At 41.8% G+C, this 22,161-nt stretch overlaps 3 protein-coding genes and 1 long non-coding RNA gene across 14 annotated transcripts; 1 reads left to right on the top strand and 3 right to left on the bottom strand.

Annotated features, from left to right (window-relative positions):
- Positions 1 to 557: 557 nt before the first annotated feature.
- On the bottom strand, positions 558 to 3,902 carry loxl5b (lysyl oxidase-like 5b). Its single transcript, XM_047027616.1, has 7 exons — positions 2,616 to 3,902; positions 2,406 to 2,514; positions 2,036 to 2,173; positions 1,766 to 1,922; positions 1,536 to 1,631; positions 1,284 to 1,399; positions 558 to 1,204 (listed from the first exon to the last, which is right to left on the bottom strand). Exons 1-7 carry the CDS (start codon positions 3,559 to 3,561, stop codon positions 1,198 to 1,200), a joined length of 1,569 nt encoding a protein of 522 aa, XP_046883572.1. The 5' UTR covers positions 3,562 to 3,902; the 3' UTR covers positions 558 to 1,197.
- Positions 3,903 to 4,705: 803 nt separating this feature from the next.
- LOC124473008 lies at positions 4,706 to 17,630 on the top strand. Of its 10 annotated transcripts, none has more exons than XR_006956674.1 (6): positions 4,722 to 4,775; positions 5,022 to 5,237; positions 15,432 to 15,544; positions 15,806 to 15,970; positions 16,725 to 16,874; positions 17,074 to 17,630. It is a non-coding gene; the product is annotated as an uncharacterized LOC124473008 (long non-coding RNA). The 10 variants fall into 10 exon arrangements; XR_006956673.1 differs by having other exon boundaries at positions 15,806 to 15,986; XR_006956676.1 differs by lacking the exon at positions 5,022 to 5,237 and having other exon boundaries at positions 4,706 to 4,775.
- LOC124473007 (nicotinamide riboside kinase 2-like) lies at positions 8,354 to 10,711 on the bottom strand. 2 transcript variants are annotated; one of them, XM_047028222.1, is made up of 7 exons: positions 10,532 to 10,711; positions 10,366 to 10,456; positions 9,626 to 9,674; positions 9,211 to 9,385; positions 9,045 to 9,116; positions 8,857 to 8,963; positions 8,354 to 8,748 (listed from the first exon to the last, which is right to left on the bottom strand). In XM_047028222.1, exons 1-7 carry the CDS (start codon positions 10,555 to 10,557, stop codon positions 8,663 to 8,665), a joined length of 606 nt encoding a protein of 201 aa, XP_046884178.1. In that variant the 5' UTR covers positions 10,558 to 10,711; the 3' UTR covers positions 8,354 to 8,662. The 2 variants fall into 2 exon arrangements, with proteins under 2 accessions (XP_046884178.1, XP_046884179.1); XM_047028223.1 differs by lacking the exon at positions 9,626 to 9,674 and having other exon boundaries at positions 10,532 to 10,705.
- atcayb (ATCAY kinesin light chain interacting caytaxin b) lies at positions 12,531 to 21,657 on the bottom strand. Its single transcript, XM_047028221.1, has 13 exons — positions 20,943 to 21,657; positions 18,775 to 18,881; positions 17,754 to 17,812; positions 17,090 to 17,317; positions 16,703 to 16,858; positions 16,390 to 16,492; positions 15,910 to 16,041; positions 15,515 to 15,601; positions 15,084 to 15,182; positions 14,773 to 14,799; positions 14,615 to 14,656; positions 14,274 to 14,319; positions 12,531 to 13,591 (listed from the first exon to the last, which is right to left on the bottom strand). Exons 2-12 carry the CDS (start codon positions 18,849 to 18,851, stop codon positions 14,280 to 14,282), a joined length of 1,050 nt encoding a protein of 349 aa, XP_046884177.1. The 5' UTR covers positions 18,852 to 18,881; positions 20,943 to 21,657; the 3' UTR covers positions 12,531 to 13,591; positions 14,274 to 14,279.
- Between the last annotated feature and the right edge of the window lie 504 nt (positions 21,658 to 22,161).

Below are 22,161 nucleotides of genomic sequence, written 5' to 3'. Positions count from 1 at the left end.
TTGAAAAATGCAGAGAAAGGAGTCTCTTTCATTCGTCTGCCGTTGGCGGGGCTTCAGTGGATATGACATGGCAGTTTAACATCCTTCAGCCTCTGTCTTCACAGGGCCCTGTCAGTAAACACAACACAAGCTGCCTCTGGGGCTGTTTGCTGGGGCCCTGGCGTGGCCCCCATGAGCACTAGCTCAATCTGCACGCACGCACCCAACCAGCCAGCTTAAGTCACCTGGGTCTCAAATGTTGGCAGGAAGGATGGAAGGAGAATAAATGCAGCAATTTCCAAAGTTAAGTTGTGCTGTAGTATAGAGATAAAAACATTACAGAACCCTTTCTAACATAAACAAACTAGCAAGCTAGGCTTAACTGAAAACAGACAGGCATCATGCAGTAGATAAATGCCTTCTAAGAAGGGAAGACTTTTATATAATTTGCGCAAAATCATTAACATTGACAACAAAGATTTGTGACTGAGCAGGGAACAACTGCTTTACTCCAATAATGGTCTGAATAGCTGTGTTTTACACCTGTCACATAAAACAAGGGGACAAAAATGTGAGCGTCTTGGTAATATACACACTCTATTTACTGTGTTTATTGTGTTTTGCACAACATCGACAAAATTACATTGATAATAGGTTATAGCGCATAAATACAATTTTACATTAAAAAAATACTTTCACTCACACATGCATACACACTTACAAAGTGAATGGAAATATATTACCTAATTGATATTTTATACAGGCTGAAGAGGCACTTTCAATTAATTTATGTGGCCACCAAGTGGTTAAACACAACTGCAATCTTTTAAACGTGCATGTCAATACTATCATATTAATGCAACATAACATTCAAGGATAAGTTCAAATTCAAGCAGTACCACAATTATTTTATTCATATAATACAAAAATAGCCATATGCAATGGATTTGTCACATACAATTGTTAAGCTTGTGTAATGAAATGTATGCTATTTCATTCAAACACACAAAAAACGATTGTTTCATTTGCACAATGTGAACATTTTGCAAACATAATACTCAATGCAATCTAGTAACACATACGTTGATGGAAGGATTGCTGCACAATTTTACAAAACATTCTATACAAAGCAACAACTGTAATATTGTTGCTGTATACAGTACTTGGAGGTGCTCACTGGAAAGCACTTCAATGTTGTTCCACTTTCTTTCTTTAGTTTCAACCCCTGTTACGTAATAGAGGAGAGAGATTAGCATGGCAATCTCAGTACAGACACTCCACACTTTTCATTTAAAACATCTTACCTCGTTACCCGACAGTTGCGTGTCTGGACTTGCGTGCCAGTGTACGTGATGTCACACCTCACCACGTTGTTGGAAAAATCAGACTCTGGGACATGAAAACTGGGATTGACTGTCACCTTGAAAATATAAAACACCATCAATGAGCACCATTTGCAAGAGTCCTGAAGAATCAAGGAAATGGCTGGGTCCATGTGCAGCAGACAGAAAGACACACAGACAGACATTTGTAGAGAACAACATGAACGACATTACCTTGAGCACATAGTTCCCAGGTGGCACATCAGTAATGTCTATCCACTGACAGTCAATATTGGCAGCATAGGTGTCATGGCAGCCTGGACTCAACCCCTGCCCAGCACAAGAAAATATATAAAATGTACATACCAAATACACCTGTACCAAACAATGTGTCATTAGACAAATGATTAGACAAAGGACTTTGAGGTGACATCCTGGTCACACGGCAGAGTACAGTACAGTACCTGTGTATGTGCGGTGCAGGCATAGCGTCGCCTAAATCCAGCATCACAGCCAGTGTCCTCCAGGCAGAAGCTGGCCTTATGTCCCTCTGCCACCTTACGTCCAGTGGTGACCTCCAGTAGGTCATAGTTACTGAAGGCGTCCATGCTATGATAATGCCTGAGAACGGTTGGAGGGAGTTGGAAGAAATGTTAGGGACATGTTGGAGACTAGAGACTGGAGGTTAGAGAGCGATGGTCAAACCTTGGACCAGGGGGGGTGGACATACTCACTGGTGGCAGCTGTGCCATTCCCACTGGTGTCTTGGTTTCACAGGCAGGAAGTCAGTTGTGCCTTGGTTCTTTACCTTCTGAGGGAACCGTAGAAGCACTCTGTAGTCAATGTCTCGCACAGTGGGGCTGTATGCTGACCTTGGGGAAACCAGGGGGAACATATGTATACACATGAAAAGATAAGGTCCGTGTCTGAACTAGGACATGTCATTTCAATGTTTTCATGCAGTAGGTGTGTGGTGAGGTCATTTCCTTCCTGTGAAAATACAGTCATTCACACAGGAATTGGACAAAAATAGATCATGTTTAATGTATTGTCACATAGAAAACGAAACAGGTCAGAAGGATGACGAAGCTTCAATCTAGTTACCTGGCAAGACAGTTTTCCTCAGCTGCACAGCGCAGAGCGTACATCTGCATGCGTTGGATGTAGGCACCGGACTGGATAGCATAGGGGTCTGGAATGAGATCCGGGAGTCCTGTTGGAGATAAACGTTCATTTTAAATGTAGGTGCTGAAAACAGCTAACTTCTAAAACCCTGTGGCTTGATGGTTGATGACAATAAGCCAACAGTCTCACCATTCTGAAAATATCGTGTTCCGTATCCAGTGCCAGGTGGTGGACGCCGCGTCCGCGCAACTGATCTTCCCCTTGAGGGGTACATGTTGTAGAAAACTGAATTCCTGTGATTTTTCAATGGATTACGAGGGTCATCCCCGGCCATTTCTTCGCCGTTAGTAGTAGCTTCGTTTAATGTACTCTCACCGGGACCGAGGGCAGGGCCCTGAACATTTCTGTCGTCAGAGCCAACAATTTCCGAGTTTAAGTGTTCTGTCTGTATAAGTTGTGTATAGACAGATGCCTCCGTCTCCGGGCGCACCTGATTGTAACTTTCTCCAGGCGCAGACTCACCGCCTCTGGACAGTGATGTAGGAACTCTCGACTGAGCATCACTATTCGCATTCTGGGCAGCAAGAGGCCCTCTTCTCTGTACCCCACTCCCTGAGAATTCGGGTAGAATTCCGTGTGTGGAGGCATTTATTCTGTATGTGTACTCTGGGGTGTAGCGCCGTGCGCCAGGAGACCCTGCAATTCCCTGTCGGTATGGGAGCTCCGGCTGATGTCTTGCTCCTGACGCGCGACTATTGGCGGCCATATATTGTCTATTGTCTTGTCCATGACCAATAGAACCGGGATCGACAGCATTGTTACGGTCCCTTGAACCACCGCCAACATGTGAATCCAATTGCCCGGTTCTAGTTTGAAATGTTCCTTCACGCGCTCCTCTGGGTCCGGAATGGCCGGTGCCATCTCTTCTGCTGACTAAGACCCTGGATTGGCTTCTTGGGCGCACCGGCGCATGGTACTCTGATCCAGTGCTCATCAAACTATACACCTGACCATTGTTCTCCCACTGAATCCTGTGCCGCCACGGGCCGACGCGCTCGCGCGGCGGTTGCTGTCCTATGATGAGGTGAACCAATCCTTGCAGCAAGTAGAAAAGTAAAACAGAGGACTTTGCCATTTTTAACGCCACTTAAAATTCACAACATAAACAACGGGGAAACATATGACTAGGCCTACTTTACAGAAAAATGCTGATTTGTAGAAATGGAATAGAAAGAAATGTGCGCTATCCTTTCCAGTGCTTACGCAGCATAGCCTGTCAATTCCCGGGACCGACAGTTGGAGAGAACAGGAGGGTCGGATCTTTCACTCATTTATCAAAATGGACTAGTTTACTTACGCATGCACAGAAAGCACGAATTTCGGGAGAGAAGACTTAACCCATTCTTTCCGGCGAATTTCAGTTATACAAGGTTCAGACAATGACGTGTACTGAACAAATGTTACACTCCCGTGTCACCAAGGGTCTTTCCAATCTTATTGGCTTACGTTTTTCTTGTATTTTCAGACAGTATTTTCATAATTTCACTTATATTTGGTGAATCTACTTATGTTTGGGTTATGTTTCTTTAGGCCTGTTTTGACAAAGGGCAAAGTAGCTGTGGACCATTATTAACAATGTGACTACACGTGTTTCATTACTTTAGTCAGTTTACATTTTTACAGCCTATTTAGCTTTTTTTCTGTCCCTCCTTACAAACTAATCTGTTCACTGAAACGTAGCCTAATCATCACTCGATTGAAACCACATTCCATCTTCAATGGAAAATTAAGACCACTGGGTGGCAGTCTACATCTGCCCCCACCACTGCTCCCAATAATAAGCCAAGTAAGCTACATGAAAGGAGCGCCAATGTAGGCTTAAAATGATCGTATTTTACAAAATAACATCTATAGGTTGACGTTGATGGTGCTGGTGATAATAGTTTTTTTTGAAATTAGCTGATCTATTGGAAACACTGGCAACCACTGTGAACTGGCGCGTTGGTCAAAAAGATTTTGCGGCGAAATGTGCGTCAAAGAAGGGACTATAGATATAATAGGCCTTAATGTAACTGATTGACCTCACTATCTGCAAGTGCGGTCACATAAGTAACACAATGTATGGCGCTCTGAAGTGTGGGGAAATGCTGAATGTGCATGTCTTCTGCCAAATAGGGCAAAAGCTCATTGGGCGCCTGCTGGCTATAATTAGCCGGATATCTGACCGTAACATGGAAAACAGCCTTGGACGCCGCCCCGAAGGCGAGGCTGTATAAGACCGTCGAGCCCTCACCACATGTTTGGCACAAGACTTTCGCTCACAAGCAGGACACATACAAAGTTTAGCCAGTAAGTATTTATGCTACATTTAGTGTTTACATGTGTGTCTGACGTGGAAAATACGTAAACAAATCACAAAAAACTGTTGCCAAGAAGGGTTAAACTAATTTGTTAACTATTGTTGAAAATAAAATTATCACCTATTCATGACGCTTGTGGTTGTTTTCACAAAACACCTAGGTTTCCCCTGTGGTGCGGCCGACAAGTGAGACTAATTCTTGCACGCTTTGAATATATCTCATTCCATAAATCTAGGTATCCAGGGCTCCTCAGATCTTTGCTTCTTGTGAGGTATAACGAAGATGGTCTGTAAAGGTTGTACTACAAGAAACCCAAGGAATACCTCTGTTCTCTTTCCTGTAACCCCTGAGGCTCACACTTCCAATTCTGAGGAATAATCAACTAAATGATATGTCCAGAGCGTATGACGTCATCTTTACATTACCACAGATCATGGGGGAGACAATACAGGTGAGACACTCAAAAGAAATATCTTAAGAAAGACAAAGTTAGATAACTGTTCAGAAATAGCGCTCCCATTGATGGAAAAACAGTCTGGTAGCCTGCAGTTATGAGATGTGGACAGGTGGTATGGGGCTACTCCTGGGTTTTGTATTAACACACCAAGGAGCATGTTTCCCACTGTGGTATATGCATTAGCCACCACCTCAACAGCAGGCTCAGTTTGGCATCGCTCACTAGGAACATTTGAAATATAAGGCCTACTATTTGGTCTTCTCAAAGAAGACCAATACTGCATATTCTTTTAGATTTCAGTCTGTTGTCTGCTATATTTAAATTTCCAAACTTTCCAAATGTGATCTTCGTCATGGCTATACTACATTTGAACTTTGGTTGATGACATTGATATGCAACTGATATGATGATAACTGCATGTGCCCTGGAAATAACTGACACGTGACAACTTGGACTCCTGTCTTTATGCCGTGGCTCAGTTTAGTTAGCCTACTTATGTTAATGGTTTTGTCAGATACATTTGTTGAATCTTCTTTCATCTCTTTTCAACCTTAAAGACCTACTGTTCTGTTCTACAGTAGGCCTATATGGCATATTGGCATATCTTTTAAACAATACGTGCAATAGGCTAATCCAAATGTAGTCAAATTCTGGTCAATAAGTTCAAACTAAACCTTGGAACTGTATAAGTTAAAGGTATTTACAAAACAGATTCCTCTAAGAACAGAGAAGGTCATGGTTTAAATAAATGTAACAAAGGAAATGAAGACAACAGTGGTCTAACAAGAGTTTAAACACACATATATTTACAGTTGACCCTCATGATGCTTTGCAATATGTTTGTTGTGTGTAAGAACTTGGGTTGGGACAGGATCACAAATTTCTATCCAAGTACCTTAATCCTGTCAAGTTTAGGCGCAAGCAGCCTTGATTTTGTTCCTCAATAAAAGATTGAATGACCATTATTCACTGAGCAAAATAAAATGCACATTAGCTTGTGGTAGAAGGTTGGAAATGATTAAACATGATCATTTCCAAGTGGTTTCGACAGTCTCTGCTTGCCATGAGATGCAGTTGTCTCACAGCAGCAAAAGGACAGCTGATCATGTGGGCCTCACTTGAGGGAATGGCCGGTGATAGTCCACTCACTCCAGGGTTCTGGCCTCACAACCCAAATATGGAAGAACCGGATGGTTTGGTTACAGTTTGGTTACTACAGAGCTATGTGACGTTGGCCCTCAGCCACTTCAGAGATTATCACCTTTCCCTGTCCAAGCTGTGATTGGTCATTGAGTCTGAGATCAGTAAGTGTGTGTCTGTGTAGAGGCCTAAATATAAACCCTTGACACCCCAAGCATTTGGCCTAAATATAAACACAGCCACCAGCCACCCCTCAGCTGGCCGATGGCAAGCACCTAAATACTTCCAGAAATGAATCACAAGGCCGGTCCTCTCAATTCCTCCAGAACTCTTATATACGTCCGAACATTGCTGCATCTGCTTTTCACAAGGTATCGATTATACAATTTCCTGAACTTTACATGGTCTTATCTTTGTTGAGCATCTATCAAACCAGATAAAACCTTGAGTGTTCAAATATCTGAGCCTTTAGTGTTCAAATATCTGAGGTTGACAGTCTGTGATTACAACAACAGAAAAGGATCACCGTTAAAATTATATTCTAGCAACAATGATCCCATTGGGAAAAATGAACTTTGTAGCTGAACTTGTAGGTTGCAATTGTAGGTTGATTACAGTTTCAACAAAAAACTTTTCTCATAAGTGCCTTCCCTTATTTCTCGCTGGTTTTATGGAGAGCAGAGTGGATGACTTGATAAAAGTCATCTAACAGGTGGTCCCTGCTTCTGCATTCTGAAGCCAGCATGTGAGAAATAGGTAGCTTGATAGCTTGATATTGATGCTATGGCCATATTGAATAGGATATGCAATGGTAGAACACTAGTCATTGTAAAGAGATGAATAATGAATCTATCAATATGAAGTGTTTTTAAACTATGTCAGGACAGGGGAGGTTTGATTTGTTGGGTGTAATTGAAGTCTAGCTGTTTCAAGTTGTATCACTGTTTTAGAGCCACAAAGTTTGCCAATGATAAACTTTCTAAATTGTTTTGACTGTATGGTGCCCTTTCATGTGATTGGCAGGTGTGTCATGGGTTATTTATGAAATAAATATCAAGGTGAGATGCTGCTTCAATTATAAGACATCAAAATAACTCTTAACCTCACTCAACAAAAAGCTATAAGGTCAGTTTCAGTTTGAGGGCTGTAGTCTCTCAGTCGGAACTGGAGATGCTTATTCATGCCTTCATTTCCTCTTGTATCGACTATTGCAACTCTTCTTCTCACTCAACAAATCTGTTCTTCACCGTCTGCAATCCATTCAAAATGCTGCAGCTAGGCTACTTACAAGGTCAAACAGGCGAACTCATATCACTCCTGTACTCTGCTCCCGTCACTGGCTGCCTGTAATTTACAGGATCCAATTCTAAATTCTCACCATAACCTTTAGGGCTTTACATGGTCAGGCTCCTGCCTCTCCTGCCAATATAATTCACCTACACACCCCCTTCCGGTCTCTTAGATCTATTAACCAAAATCTGCAATCCACGCCCCACACTCGTGTGAAGGCATGTGGTTATAGAGCTTTTGCCGCTATAGCACCCAGACTCTGGAATGCTTTGCCAACCAGCATTAGGTTTGCTGAGAACGTTGAGAGGTTTAAGGGACAAGTGAAGACTCACTTGTTCAGGTTAGCTTTTGAGTAATCTGTCTTTGGTATATTGATCATTTTGATCTGTTTTTATTTATTTGTATTTTTATTATTAGACTTTTATGTTATATTGACAATGTACATTGTAAAGCACTTTGTGACCCTGTCTGTGAAAAGCGCTGTATAAATAAAAATTTGACTTACTTACTTAAAATTGACCTACAATAATTATACATAATGCAGATTTATTTGATGACCAATATCTGCATTAGTGGTTGATGGACATTAAAATAGTTAAGTGTGTGGTCTTATTTTTGTTTCCTACATGCTTGTGTCCACTCGGGCCTAAACGAAGAGAATAAAGACAGAACACATGAGGTGAATTCAGATGTATCTTTGAATGGGACATATTCTTTCATCCCAGTGTGGGATGTCTCACTTTGGGAACAAGGTCAGCAATCTGACCTGATCACCAAGGTTCAACACTGGGCCTCTAGAATTGGCTCGTAATTTCGAAAAACTTTGAATTAGAAAAAGTTACACAAGATAATACAAAATCCTATGCTTCTGCCGTAAGTTTCTTCAATAAGTTGCGTTACTATTTACAGATCAAAAACACGAAGGCAGAAGAATGGCACTGGTGATATTTACAAGTCTATACACAAGTCTTCGGATTCCCTGGCTCCTGCTATAAGATATTCAGCAGGGTGTTCTGAATGCTTTCATACACCTGGTTGTAAATTTCCTCCTGTGGTTTCAAGCCATCAAGGTACTCTGTGGGTCAGTCCAAAAATAGAGACAAGGTTACCTTGTGAAGGAATGAAACTTGGAAAATGATACACAGTTAAAAAACACAATTAATTGGCACAGCCAGTTACTTACCGATGCAGTTGCAGTTGTTCTCCATCTCCTTTCTGTGTTTCAAATACATGGGCCACACATGGCCATCAAATAACCCAGGGGGGTCTGCGACTTTGTATTGTCTTGTACTGTAAAATGAATTCACCATCATTTGAACGTATTGCTTCTCAAAATCAGAATCAAACATCCTAAAAAGAATGTTATGTTACCTTCTTCTCTGTTTGCACTCTTCGTATGGAATGGCAATGTAGTAGCATTTGTCATAGATGTCAACCATAGGCCTAGAGGGTGGAACCAAGGTTCATATTCAGTTATTCAATGTGCGTTGAATTTGGACACAAGGGTTGAATGTAAAGAAAGTGTAAAATAACCTACTTGTAGTTGTACAGTAGGAATCCTTCCACAATGAGAATGTGGAGCCCCGTCTCGGGGTCCGATTCCTCCACCTCAGGTGACAAGCTGACGCCGTGGGAACGGGCGAACTTAGCAGGGTTCTCTTGCCAGCCTTTGACAGTGTTGAACATGGCTTCCATGTCCAGGGAAGTGATCACTATAACAGAACAGGGAGAAAGAATAGAACTCTTCAGCACAAAAGAACAGATTCAGCCCACCAATGTGCATCAACACACATTAATCATGGTTCGTGAATGGAGTAGCATTCACAAGGTTACTCCATTCTAAAATATAACATTTTCATACTTGATGTATGGAACAAAAGTATGGTACTTTTGAAATGTGCAGAAACAAAAATTACTTTACTGGGGTTTTCTACAGCGAAATCCACTCTTACCATCCCACTGTCTAAAGCCGTCTTCCCCGACTTCTATCTGAGCGGGTTTCTGAAACAGTCACCAATAAAACATTGCTGCAACCTGGAGGTGATGTTGAGTTACCAGTCAGAGCGGATCACACCTGGACATGCGAAGCCAAGGCCTCGTCTCCACTAAAGCTGGCCTGACTCCACCCTCTGTACTATTGCTGTCACAGAAACAGCACATGGTCCTCTGACCATGAGTTCACAGTATATACCTTGCCTGCAGTTACATGTGAGCGAGACGGAGCTAGATCTATTCAAAGATAGATTCCCTTAGTCACTGAGACTAAGGGAAAAAGGACAATAAACCTGATCTATTCTCAATTTGGACAATTTCTTTTAAGTTCTAATTCACTGCCATATAGGAAGGTCATTATGGTTGAATAAAAACATGGCTGAAGCTAAGACAACAAGCTATATGGTCAGTCCAAAATGATGTTGCACTACTAGCAACATGAATGCACACAGTTTGACTATGTGGGGATGATCAATTTTCTTCAACACATTGGCTGTCCAAGACACAATCAGCCCAATATGTTAGTAACAAAATACCAAGCCTAATATCTGCAAGTGTGGAATGTCACCTGCAGTTTTTAGCCAATAACAAAACAGTCAAGGGCACGCTACCAGTTAACTTTACCACAATATGGCATATCTTGATAAAATGATAGTTATTGTGAGATTTCTTTGTTGATGTAGTTACAGTGATGTCTTACCTTGAAAAAGTCATCTTGATGCACCACGCAGCAGTTTGGTAATGTCTTCACAAGTTTATTTGTCAGAGTTGTTTTGCCGCCGTTGGTCACGCTGAAAGAAATGCCAATTATTAATGATTTAAAGATATTCATTTGTGATAATAGAACCTAATGAAATTAGACTCACCCGCCAATGCCTACGATTAACTTCATTTTGATCTGTAGATCTTGGTCTTGTGCAACAAAGTAGATAAAAGAAGGGAACCCAACCACAACAAACTGTCAAAGGCTTTGCTAAAAGTTTGGCCTTTCTTTCTTAATCTGCCAGAATGTTCCCCCCTTTTACTACTCCATTGATTGGGTAGTTCTCTCGCGGGTATTTAAAGGGATCCAGCCCTGCGTCACAGTTTGTCAAGACCTCGTGCAAGACCTCGTCGCACCCCTGTCCAATCGTTCTCTTTTACTCTAGCCAATAAGCTATTACTGCACAACAGATATGTCCAATCAGAGTTTGCATGGTGGTGTTACATTTGCATACCAGCAGATTTCCACTAGCCCACCTGTTGCTGGACCTCCGTCAGCAGGGGGGTCAGTGGGCAAGGGAGGACCTAGCAAGAGCAGGACAAGTGTCCTACATGACTTCTAAGCACCAAACTAGACACAGTCCTGGAATAAAATAGAGAAATGGCCACAGACTAAGCTGTGTTGATTCTTTAATGTTACTAGTTTCCTGAAAAGCCCCATGATAGTACATAATCAGAAATGGATCTCCTATCACTGTGCCGTGTGTAAGAACTTGTAAAACGTGGCTGAGAAAGGGCGTGTAGTGTTTGTTTTGAATGGTAATAATTCACTGAACAAAGCTTACTGTGTCTTTCATTAGCCGGTTCTCAGAAGTGCTTCCTCAAGACCATATAGATGGTGTTGGTCAGCATACTGATTGTGTTGAATGCAGCCAAATATTATCAATGCGGAGGGTTGAAACATGTCCTTGCTTAGAGAACGTGAAAAAAAGCAGCTGCTTGTGAAAAAAGCAGAACCACTATATTTAGATGGCCGTGTGTGTTTGTATGTGTGTATGTGTGTGTGGTGTGTTTGTGTGTGTATTTGTGTGTGTGTGTGGTGACCTGCTGTTGCTGCGTCACACATACTTATGATGCAACCAGCTGGATAACTAGTGGCATGTTCCTAACCCATGTGACTATGTCACTTCGCCTCTGGTCATGTTGGAACGCAGTGTCAAAAATATGTTAGGATTTATCTTACAAAAGGTTTGTGTCAACATGATCTTTTTGAACTTGGCTCTCATTAGATTACATTATTACTAGAAAGGCAACGAGTTCAGCTTGGTATTGACCAGGTTAATTTTTATTACACTTCTTATCTGTGTTATCTAGATGTTAAGAACTGAACTTTGAGTTTTAGATATCACAACTTGAAACTCATTTCCTTTGTTGTCTTAAATGTCTTAAAAGAAACATGACAGTGGTTAGTTGGCAGCACATGATTATGAACTGTTGATAGGGTTAGGGTTAATTTCTGATTTAGAAATTCTAACAAATCTGCATCTGACTAACAGAATTATTTGCCAATCACAGAAAACATTTTTTACTTTATAAGGTGTAGAAAATAAGTGAGATTGTCCAATATAATGTTTTCTCTCTCATGACCTTGGTGAACAACTTTGAGATAGTAACAACTTTGAGGCTATGACTAAATAAATAAATAAATATGGAATTACTTCATTTATGATGGATCTATCATAAATTAAGCTATCTGTATTTGAAATAATTATGTAATGATTGCAAGGACATTGCAGTAGCATGTCCAGTATAACCCTGAACAATGACACTTCCTGTGATTCCATTCACTTTTTACTAGCGAGCATTGATGCCACTAAATTAGCTCTTTATAGCTTCAACAACAACAAAACTTTGCCTGAGGGAGGTGTGTTAAAGAAGTGAACAACCTTAGACATAAATCATAATGACATTGTGTTTAGCTGCCATTATTCTACCAAACAAATGACATCAAGGAACATGTCCTCAAGACAAAACAATGGAGCCCCTCTCTTCACACAAAAGTATTATATTGTAGGCAGGTTGTTTTACGATGAAATCAAATACCCAAAGATTCCTCAAGGATACTTTTTTGCTCTACATGTCTAATAACCAAGTGAGCAGGTTGTACCATTTATTTTATTTATAGTTTCATTCATGGCACATTTAACGTGGAATGTAAGCAAATCAGTTGACTTCAAAATATATAATCTTGTCCCTAACAATGGTCTAGTTTGTTTACAGTAATGCAGAACTCTCAAATGAAGGTTGGCATTAATACAAGGAAGAATGGGATGTACTGTGTCCCTATATGAAATATCTATAATCAAGAGCAGGAAACTACGTTTTATCATTGACAGATGAAAAGGATATAAAACAGCATGCCATATATTACCCACAAACCCTTATAGAACACATGGCAATTAATCTCTGGCACACAATAAATAAACACACGCCGTACTGTAGCTGCCTTTATCTGATTAAAACAGTCAATGTCACTTCCTTTAGTAAGTTATCAGTTACCAATAATATAATTATAGTGAATTAAATAATTGTAGGAAACCAAACCTTTCATGTATCACATCTTACTGTACATAAAACAAAAACCATAACCTTAATACAAAATCACAAAACAGTTTGTCACACTGTACTGTTTCATGAAGGTACTATGACATTTATGATACTGCATTGAACTTTTCTTTTTGGAAAATAATCCATTTCAAAATGCTCATCCAGCCTGGTCAGGTAAAACAGTATGTGATCTTTGCATTAGGCTACTAGGCAAACCACAGGTGAAACTCAGCTGTCCATGCAAAGAGGGATTGGAGATTGTGCTGAAACGTTCAGACGTAGGACTGAAGGTTCGTGAAGCGAGGAGTTTTCATTTGCAGGAAATAAGCTGGAACGTTGGACACATAGGAGTTCTTTCTCTGAGCTGTTTCAGAGGTGTTTACGTGCTGCATTAGTCTGTGTAGCAGGGCGTTTGTCGTCTCCCCTGAAAGATCCACTGTGCTACAGATGTGCCCGCCCCATCACACTGACAACAGAGTGCATGCCTTGGTATCTCAATGGGGGACAGGATTGGAAACGTTGATGATATGTCAAGATCAAGCTTCGCACACACGGGTCCACTTCACCTTTCCACTGTAGCCTCCGGAATGTTTAATGCAGGGTGAATATGGGGCCAACTGCAACGCAATCATCATAGCCATCATCATTACTATCATCACTGCCGCTGGTGGAGGATAGGGTACACTAGCTGATGAATTCCACTGGACTCATCATGTTTATTTATTTATTTTCCCCTGTAGCCCCTGAACCCCACCTCACTAGGCCAACAGATATGTTCCCTAGAAGCCAGTCCATACTCCCCCCTCACACACACACACACACACACACACACACACACACACTGCACCCACCTAAATGCCAGCTTTGGCAGGGAATATGTGGGTGATCTATGGATCGGATCATAAGCACAGTCTGTGACTGGGGTGTTGGTGGTGTTCGAGGGCTTCTGAAATAACCTTCCCTGCTGGGGCGGGTACTCCCCCAGTTTCAACACGCAGTGTACCCTGCCCGTCCGGCTGCCTGGGCCTTATGTCCCTCTCTGCATTGCTGCCCAGTAAAAATAGCAGTGATCAATGTGTCTGGGGTAGGGTGCGATAAAGAGCTGAGCATATGTGCTTTATGTAACAAGTGGTGCAGGTCGGTCTTTAAATGAGTGTTCAGCCAGCCAGGACGGAAGGAGGGAGGAACCCATATCCATTTTGAAGTTTCTTCTTTCGTGCAGCTAAGTTCAGTAGATGGACATATAAAACTCCCTAAAAAAAGGTTGTAGACTAATGTGAAGGGAGGAAGAACACTTGCCTCACGTCAAATGTCACGCCCAGCGTCGTATAGCATCGATTTTGGCCTGAAATACAACAAGTGTTTCAACACAACATTTGGCACACAACATTCAGCTATTACATGTAACTCAGCTACTAATTAACTCTGATTTACGTTGGCGGCTAAATCAGATGCTGAACTCGAATTCTACTTCAAATGAGCATAGATAAAGGGCCTTGTTCTTGCCAAATGATATGTAATTAAAGAATGAATCATAAAAGACATAAACAACACGTGATCACCAATCAACTAGTGACCTGTTCTAAAATAGACTTATTATACCAGACCACATGTCAGTCTGCAGACAGTAAATGGGTCACCTCTCTGTAGGGCCAAGCTTAGTTGGCTGTTCCTGCTCCAGCCTTTAGGGTTGGAAGAGAACAGCTTGAGAGTGGCATTTACAACAAATGTGATACCGTATATCTGAACCAGGTCCAGGTTTAGTACATAAACGTGTTTTAAAAAACCTTCACCTTACCTTGCTCTTATCTTCTCGTCGTCGTACCTGACGAAAAAGGCCAACATTTGATTTTGTGACTCACTACATTCCACCGACTAACTATAACTTATCATTTCTAACCGTCAACATTTGCTATTGTAATTCATGGTCTACATATGAACTTAAAATATGCAGGTACTATTTCAAACGAATATATCGCTATTTACCTGGTTAGGTTTGGATAAACCAAAAAGGTTTGACAAAGGCATTATTTTCTGGAGATGACATTGCTTTACCGTTAGTGGTCTTTACTGTCTCATTAGTGACCTCTGGGGGCTGTGAGGACTTACTGCAGCACACACTCCGGAATCTGGACGTGTTCCATCGGGACGATCTGACTCAGCTCCTTCAGGGTCTGAACATACCGGATCTTATCCATGAACTTCACACTACAGACAGGAAACAGCAACACCCCACAGTCACTACCAGATAGCTACAGTATGGCTCAGTGGTATAGATCTAGAGGTCCGCAGATCAAGACGTTTTAGGTTCAAATCCCCCACGTGTTTCTCTTTGGATAAAGACGTCCGATGAATTAAAACATGACATGATGTGACTGCCCCGATCAGATTCGAGGTTTTCAAACGGAACAGAAGCCGTGAGAAAATAATGGACGTTTCACTTTTGTTTTCTTTCAGGCTTCTCCCCAGCCTTCTAATCCCTCATGGGGTGTGATGTGTCATGGATCTTCGTTCCATGGTGAAGTCCCGATGGACCTTACCTGATGAAAGGTCTGGAGAGGGCCAGAACGGTACGTATGAACCAGGAGGCATGAACGATGATCAGACACTTCAGATTTTTCCTCAGCCTACAAAGAAGAGCCAGACCCAAAGCAACATTTCACATTGTGCTGCTCTTCATCTTTGTCATTAGTCATTAGAAGGCATGCTATATTATGCAATAATGTCCTGTAATTAGGTTTGCTTGTTAGTCATGCTACTTGATCATGCTACTTTAGAACAGTAAACTGGCCGTATTTAAAGCAGTTATTCCTCCCACATATCTGGTACAGGGTGACATCATCAAATGACCAAGAGCACCTATAGAGCTATTGAATGACAACTGTGGAGATGAAAAAGCCATCAGCAATTGCTGATTGGTTATCCAGTGTCTTACCTCCTGTCAATCATCTGATAGCACCTCCTCAGCCAGCTGATGCCAGGCATCCTCCTGCGAGGTGTGGCTCCGTTCAGGTAGATGATCATGTAGTCCTCAGCTACCAGCAGCTCCAGGCTACTGATCACATACCTGAGACACACACACAAATATGAACACACACAAACACATACTTTCGGTACAGAAAATATGTTGACTTACAGTTGATATACTATTGACATGTATTACAAAACAAATTCTGTAAATTCGAATTGAATCATAATTCTAATTGACAGTGTTCTAAAGAGGCAGACTCTATCTCTGAAATTGAATACCTCCCTAGATCTATTAGGGTTCTTTGATGACAGTCAATATCCTGATCAAACAGTTAAAATCAAAAACTAGAAAAGGTTACTAAACTGTTGGAAAGGTTTAGAAAATGTGTTTAATATATTATAATTTAATATATGTATATACTTATATTATATAATATATACTTACAGGAAAAGGTTCTCCATGATGTAGGTATAGTCCTCACAACTGCTGTCAGGGAGATAGCAGGCAGCAAACACTATGATGGCATTCAGCCCCTCTCCATAATAACCTGAGAGAGAGAAAGAAAAAAAGAGAGAGATAGACAGAAAAAAGAGACAGAGAGAAAGAGAGAGAGATAGAGAGAGAGAGAGAGAGAGAGAGAGTGGGGGGGATACAGAGAGCGCAATATTGTACCTTTGATGATATTGTTGTCCCACATCTAAAAAAATCTAAACCTATGTACACACACGTCCACACACACACGTGCACGTATTCTAACCTCCGTGCGTGACCACCCTCAGGTAGGGCCTGATGACCTGCATGTCTATCCTCTGCTCCTGGTCCCCGATGACCACGGTCCTCCAAAGGCGTTCAGCGCTGTCCTCCTCTTCGTGGTCGCCAGGCAGACTCTTGGCGCTCGCCACTGGGGTGTCATCTAACAGAATAATACGGTATGGTAGCCTCCCATTTATAATTCATCAATTATCAATTACTGTAGCCTAAAACATTATGTTATGCAGCAAAACTAATATATTGCTACATTTAAGTATAATGTAAAAATATAATATTGACTATCTGAATATATTTACTTGTGAATATGCTAAATACATAGTATGAAACAAATTACATTGTTTTATACTCCTCCCTCAGAGTCCCCTTGTCTAACCTTCCCACTCCAACTCGTTGCTGTTGTTGATAAATTCAAGCGAGTCATTGTCGTCAGGGGTCTCAATGTCATCCACGTTGATGTCCTGGTCATCGGGCGTTTCCAGGAAGTCATCTGAGAGCACTGATCCCTCACTCTGGTCTAGGGACAAGTTCATCTCCGGAGCCACGAGCGTACGGCGTTTCCGATGGACGGCAGACTCACCCACATTCAGAGTGGTGGGCGGAGCTAGAAGTAGGAAATTATCTTGACAAAAGGTCCTTGACCACACTTTATATTAAAGTCTACCACTGCAGATTTTTGAATAAAAATAAATTTGGGGGTTTTCTGCAATGTGGGGTTGTTTGGGATGTATTTAGATGTTATTAAAATCTTTGCTTTCTGTTCTTGGAAAGACCCACAGACAGCATTGATAACTTGTTATTCCGGTGCCATTGTACATGATAGGATGCAGTGGTTTACAACAAATGTATCAATAAAGCCCTTCAAAGAATAAGAGGTCTAAACAAACTGGACAAATAATCAATAAACATACATTTATGGCATTGATTTATATCATTAATTAATCCCTTCTTTCCTTCCTCCATTCATTCATTCATTTAATGGTTATTGTACTCAACCAATCTGTCATTTGGATACAGCAGTGAGGCTGTACTGTACATACCGACTCTGTGGTCAGTGAGACCACAGTGGTTCTCCAGTTCCCCCTCTTCTGGCAGAGGCCTACACAGAACACACAACCAGAGAACCCTGTCAGAAACCACTCCGTTCCAAGATGTTTGCCTGAAGGTATTTGGTATAGCTTTTAATGGTATTAAATCAATTGATGTCTATTAGGACTCATAACAAGTTTTTCTGAAAATAAAGTATTCAATCAATCTTGACCATTAAGAGGCTTCTGCCTTGGGGATTCCTTTGTTCTCTATAAAAGAGTGACAGAGTCTGTTTTTAGTGTCTAAAACGAACACCAGTAATGAATGCCTTCTTAGGATGTTTCATGATAATACATGGGGATTATAAGGGGCAGTGAAGAGACAGAAGGAGCTGGAAGCTGTATTTTAAATACCAGCCTGCCTCAGTCTTGACAGACTTGTGCAGTAAAAGCCACATCAACGCCTGTGCAATAGCTATGATTATACTCGTGTCAGTGTCTTTATGCAGACAAATTAGAGAGAAAGACGGGTAAAAGAGGAGAAAGAAAGAGTATACTAAGTGGTGGTGAAGGAAGGAACAATCCGGAACACTACACCAACAGAGCCACCGCTGGACTGCATGAAATATTCATGTATTAATACTAAATTACTGCACATTGTAATTATGATGTAATGATTTTACTTTACAAACATAGCCATGTTGCTTTTAAATGTCCCAAAATATATTAGATTGACTCTGCAAATAAAGTGTTACCAAATGACTTAATGAAACAATATACAGTACCAGTCAAAATTGTTGACACATTTTCCCATTCGACTGGTACTGTACTTTTCTGTAGTTTTTCAAGACTTGTTTATCTTTGTGAGCTATGAGTCCATAGACAGTAGAACAGACTTTTGGCTGTCACACATTCTCTTAAATCCAGGTTATGGGGTATTTTCAAACTCAGTGTGATTTTAGAGCTTTGATTGAGGATTACTTGACTGGTTCCTGGTCTGCAACATAGTGAGACAGGAGACCGTCTAGCCCACCTGGGGAAGTCTTCATCCTGCCACTCGTCCTTCACCTCCATATTGTCCATGCGGAAAGTCACCTCCGCTGAGCACATCCTCCAACCAAAAGGACAGGTCAGAGGTCACTGCAGATGACATAAACGTCACAATCATCACCTGGATCAGTGAATCTGGTAATAATATTATTAAGAATAATAAAGCAAACCAAAGCAAACACTATTGTAGTGTTGATAACACTACAATAATACAATGTATACCTATAACCTGAGGGAGGATGTGAAACCAAACACATTTGAACAAAACAAGGAATGGTTTGGTGATGGTTTTTTGCTGTCTGCAAGGGTGTACACATACATCTTAACAATTAAATGAAGGTATCTGACACGCATGCATGTAAACACACACACACAGCCATAGCTTATCCAACGGATGACATCATGAAATCCTCAAGCTATGAGTATGCCTTTCTCTGAGCAGAGTGACGTCCTGTCGGCTGCTCGCCCCGCTCTCAACTGTGTGTGGCGTGCTGTCATGCGAACAACATATCAAGCGTGACTGAGGAGTGAACATCATGTGTGTATCGCATGTGAGAAATGTTTGTGTGTATGTGTCTGGGAGGGGTAGAACGTGTGTGTGTGTGCGTGTCTGTGTTTCCACCACTAATTAGGTCAAGCGTTATACAAGTGCAGACCTTTGCCGAGTCCATTTGTCCAGTGGCATGGCAGTGATGTATTTTACCCTGGCAAGGGTGCTCATGTGTAACAAATGTGCAAATGGTGACTAAGAGGACCCTAATGCCCTTGGGCCCTTTCTGGTGGAGAGGAAGTTTTCTTACAGAGCAAGTGGAAAAACAACAATGTGTCACATTACTCTTTCATTTCATCTATTTCTCTTGTAAACATTGAACTTCTCCTCCATAGAACATGTACTAATCCCTTGTTGGCTAGGGCTGAACCAACAAATTCACACTGAAGCAGAAGATTAGTGTGTGCTGCTATCTGTGCAGATGTCATTGGCCATGGCTGCTCACACAAGGTTGGGACGGACAGACAGACAGGCCTCACTAACGAGTCAGCAGCACATGTTCACCAGGCTTCAGCTCCAGATGGTGACCAGTCCCCTCGCTCTCCCGCCCGACCAGCTCACATGCTTCCCATTTTATTCGGCGCCTGATGAACGCTCATGTTTAACATCAGGCGCATTGTGCCTCAAAGCTACAGGGATTTTTTGATACACTCAACTCAATAGAAACATTGATCTGACGATTATAAGGCTACAGAAACAGCGATGTGGAGACGATGATATCAGGCTGTAGTTTAATGATGATGGATTAATTAGATGGTGACCTCATACTCTGGATTTTGTGGTATCAGTTTACAGACATTGATTTTAGATTTGTCTGTGACAAATCAAAACATACAGGTTATGTGTTTGATTAATTTGAGATATCTGCTCAATTTATGTGTAATGTTCTTCTCAGGTCATGTTATAGATTTATGGATATCTGATGATGAAAAATGTGCAGTTGTTGTTGCTGTACAGGTAATATGTGGATATGTTTATATGAGGTTGTAAAGATATTGACGTCAAGTTATGAAGATTCAGGGATATAGACATGTTGATACTAGGCTGCTCTATTCATGTCACATTACTTTCAAAAGTATATGCCGGGCATTCAGTACGCTAATGTCAAGTTATGTTGATGTCATGTTGAAAGATGCTGGTTGTTGATTTCAGACATGTTCTATACTGTATATTTTTGTGTATGCAGTATGTTAATATCAGGTTGTGTTGATGTCAGGTCTGAGAGATCAGGTGAGCAGTTGGCTGTGTCTTTGATCAGAATGTACACAGTAAGCTAGAGGCTGGAAGTCAGGCTGATGAAGTATTCTGCGTAGGAGGGTACTGACTCCAATATCCTGCTAAAGAATCCCCCAGCTTGACAGATAGAGAAAGACACTGTCGTTGTAATTTGAACCACATTAGATGAATTCCGCGATGCAGTAAATGTCAGACACACGACAGACTAAGACCTGAGTCCGGGAGCATCACTCACGAGCACATCATCTCTGTCGCCCCTAAGCCCTCCCCTGCTGTTTGTCAGAAGAAGGGCACCGCTAAAAGCCATTCCGAAATCCTGTTTACAAAGGACCACAAACAGACAATGCAGTGACTCAAATACTCACGTGCAATCTACTTCACTCCGTGCAGTAGCTGATAGTTGTCTTCTTGTTTTGAGTCGGAGAATTCCTACTCAGGGGAGTCGAGGTAGATCTGGGATCTGGTACATCTTTTCATCCGTAGGTGAGACTTGTTGAGTGCCTTGTGGGCTGAGCATCAGCTCCAGCTGTAAACCATACAAAAACAAAGAGAATCCTGGTCTTTGCAGTTCCAAAGGAGACTGGGACAGTACGAGCTGCGATCGGGCGAAAGAGCTCTGGGTCGAAAACAACCCTCACAAACACGGTTTCTGTCTCAGCTGGATTCCTGCATTCTTCCCACCGTTAGTTTTGAACAATGGATAATCCTCTCCATGTTATTAAGTTGTCTGCTGATCTGTTTGCGCGCATTCATTTAGGCCAGGGTCTGGTATCCATCCTCTTCTCTCATTTTCGCCCTCTCTTCACCAGATTAGTGCCCTCACCCCCTTGCTCTAATCCTGCTCTGATGATGATATCACTCTGGGAGACGAGCTATGACTGTTATGTAATTTCACCTGCAGTCCTTTTTTCTTGGATGCTTTTCTGTGTGTGTGTGTGTGGGTTTATGGTGCAGTATATTATCTGGGCTACCACTGTCTAGTCTGCCTTTCAGAATGCAATGACTGTGGCGTGTGTCCTGGTGCGTTCCTGCATGTATCCCTCTCAAGCTGTTAAACGTGAACCGTACTCCCTGGGCCATGGTTCCCTGGCAACATCATCTCTCTCTCTCTCTTTTCTCTCTCTCTCTCTCTCTCTCTCTCTCTCTCTCTCTCTCTCTCTCTCTCTCTCTCTCTCTCTCTCTCTCTCTCTCCCTCTCTCTCTCTCTCTCTCTCTCTCTCTCCCTCTCTCTCACTCTCTCTCTGCTCTACTCTTCCAGTAGCTCTCATTTTCTCTCTTTGATAAACTCCTCCTCATAATTCCCTCTCCCTGTTCTCTCCCTCTGTCTGTGACGCGTGTGTCCCTCCCCCTCCTGCTTCTCCACACACAGCTGCACTAGGCTCTGGGCAGTGTCAGCAAACAGAGCATCATCCCTCTGGCGCTGTGCTTCCCCCTGTAGACCAGCCAGTGTTTTTTTCTGATAGGCTAGTCGGAAGAGTGAAATGCATTATGGGGTGTGTTTACATTGTTCTATTAATAACATCACTTTGCACATTTCTATGCTCCTTCTAAGCAGCAGCTTGTAAAAGCTTTTGCCCCACATAGA

The sequence above is a fragment of the Hypomesus transpacificus genome, chromosome 10, assembly GCF_021917145.1.
Source record: "Hypomesus transpacificus isolate Combined female chromosome 10, fHypTra1, whole genome shotgun sequence".
Classification (NCBI taxonomy): domain Eukaryota; kingdom Metazoa; phylum Chordata; class Actinopteri; order Osmeriformes; family Osmeridae; genus Hypomesus; species Hypomesus transpacificus.
The sequence above is the reverse complement of the archived record's forward strand: the minus strand, read 5'-3'. Positions and strand labels throughout refer to the sequence as shown.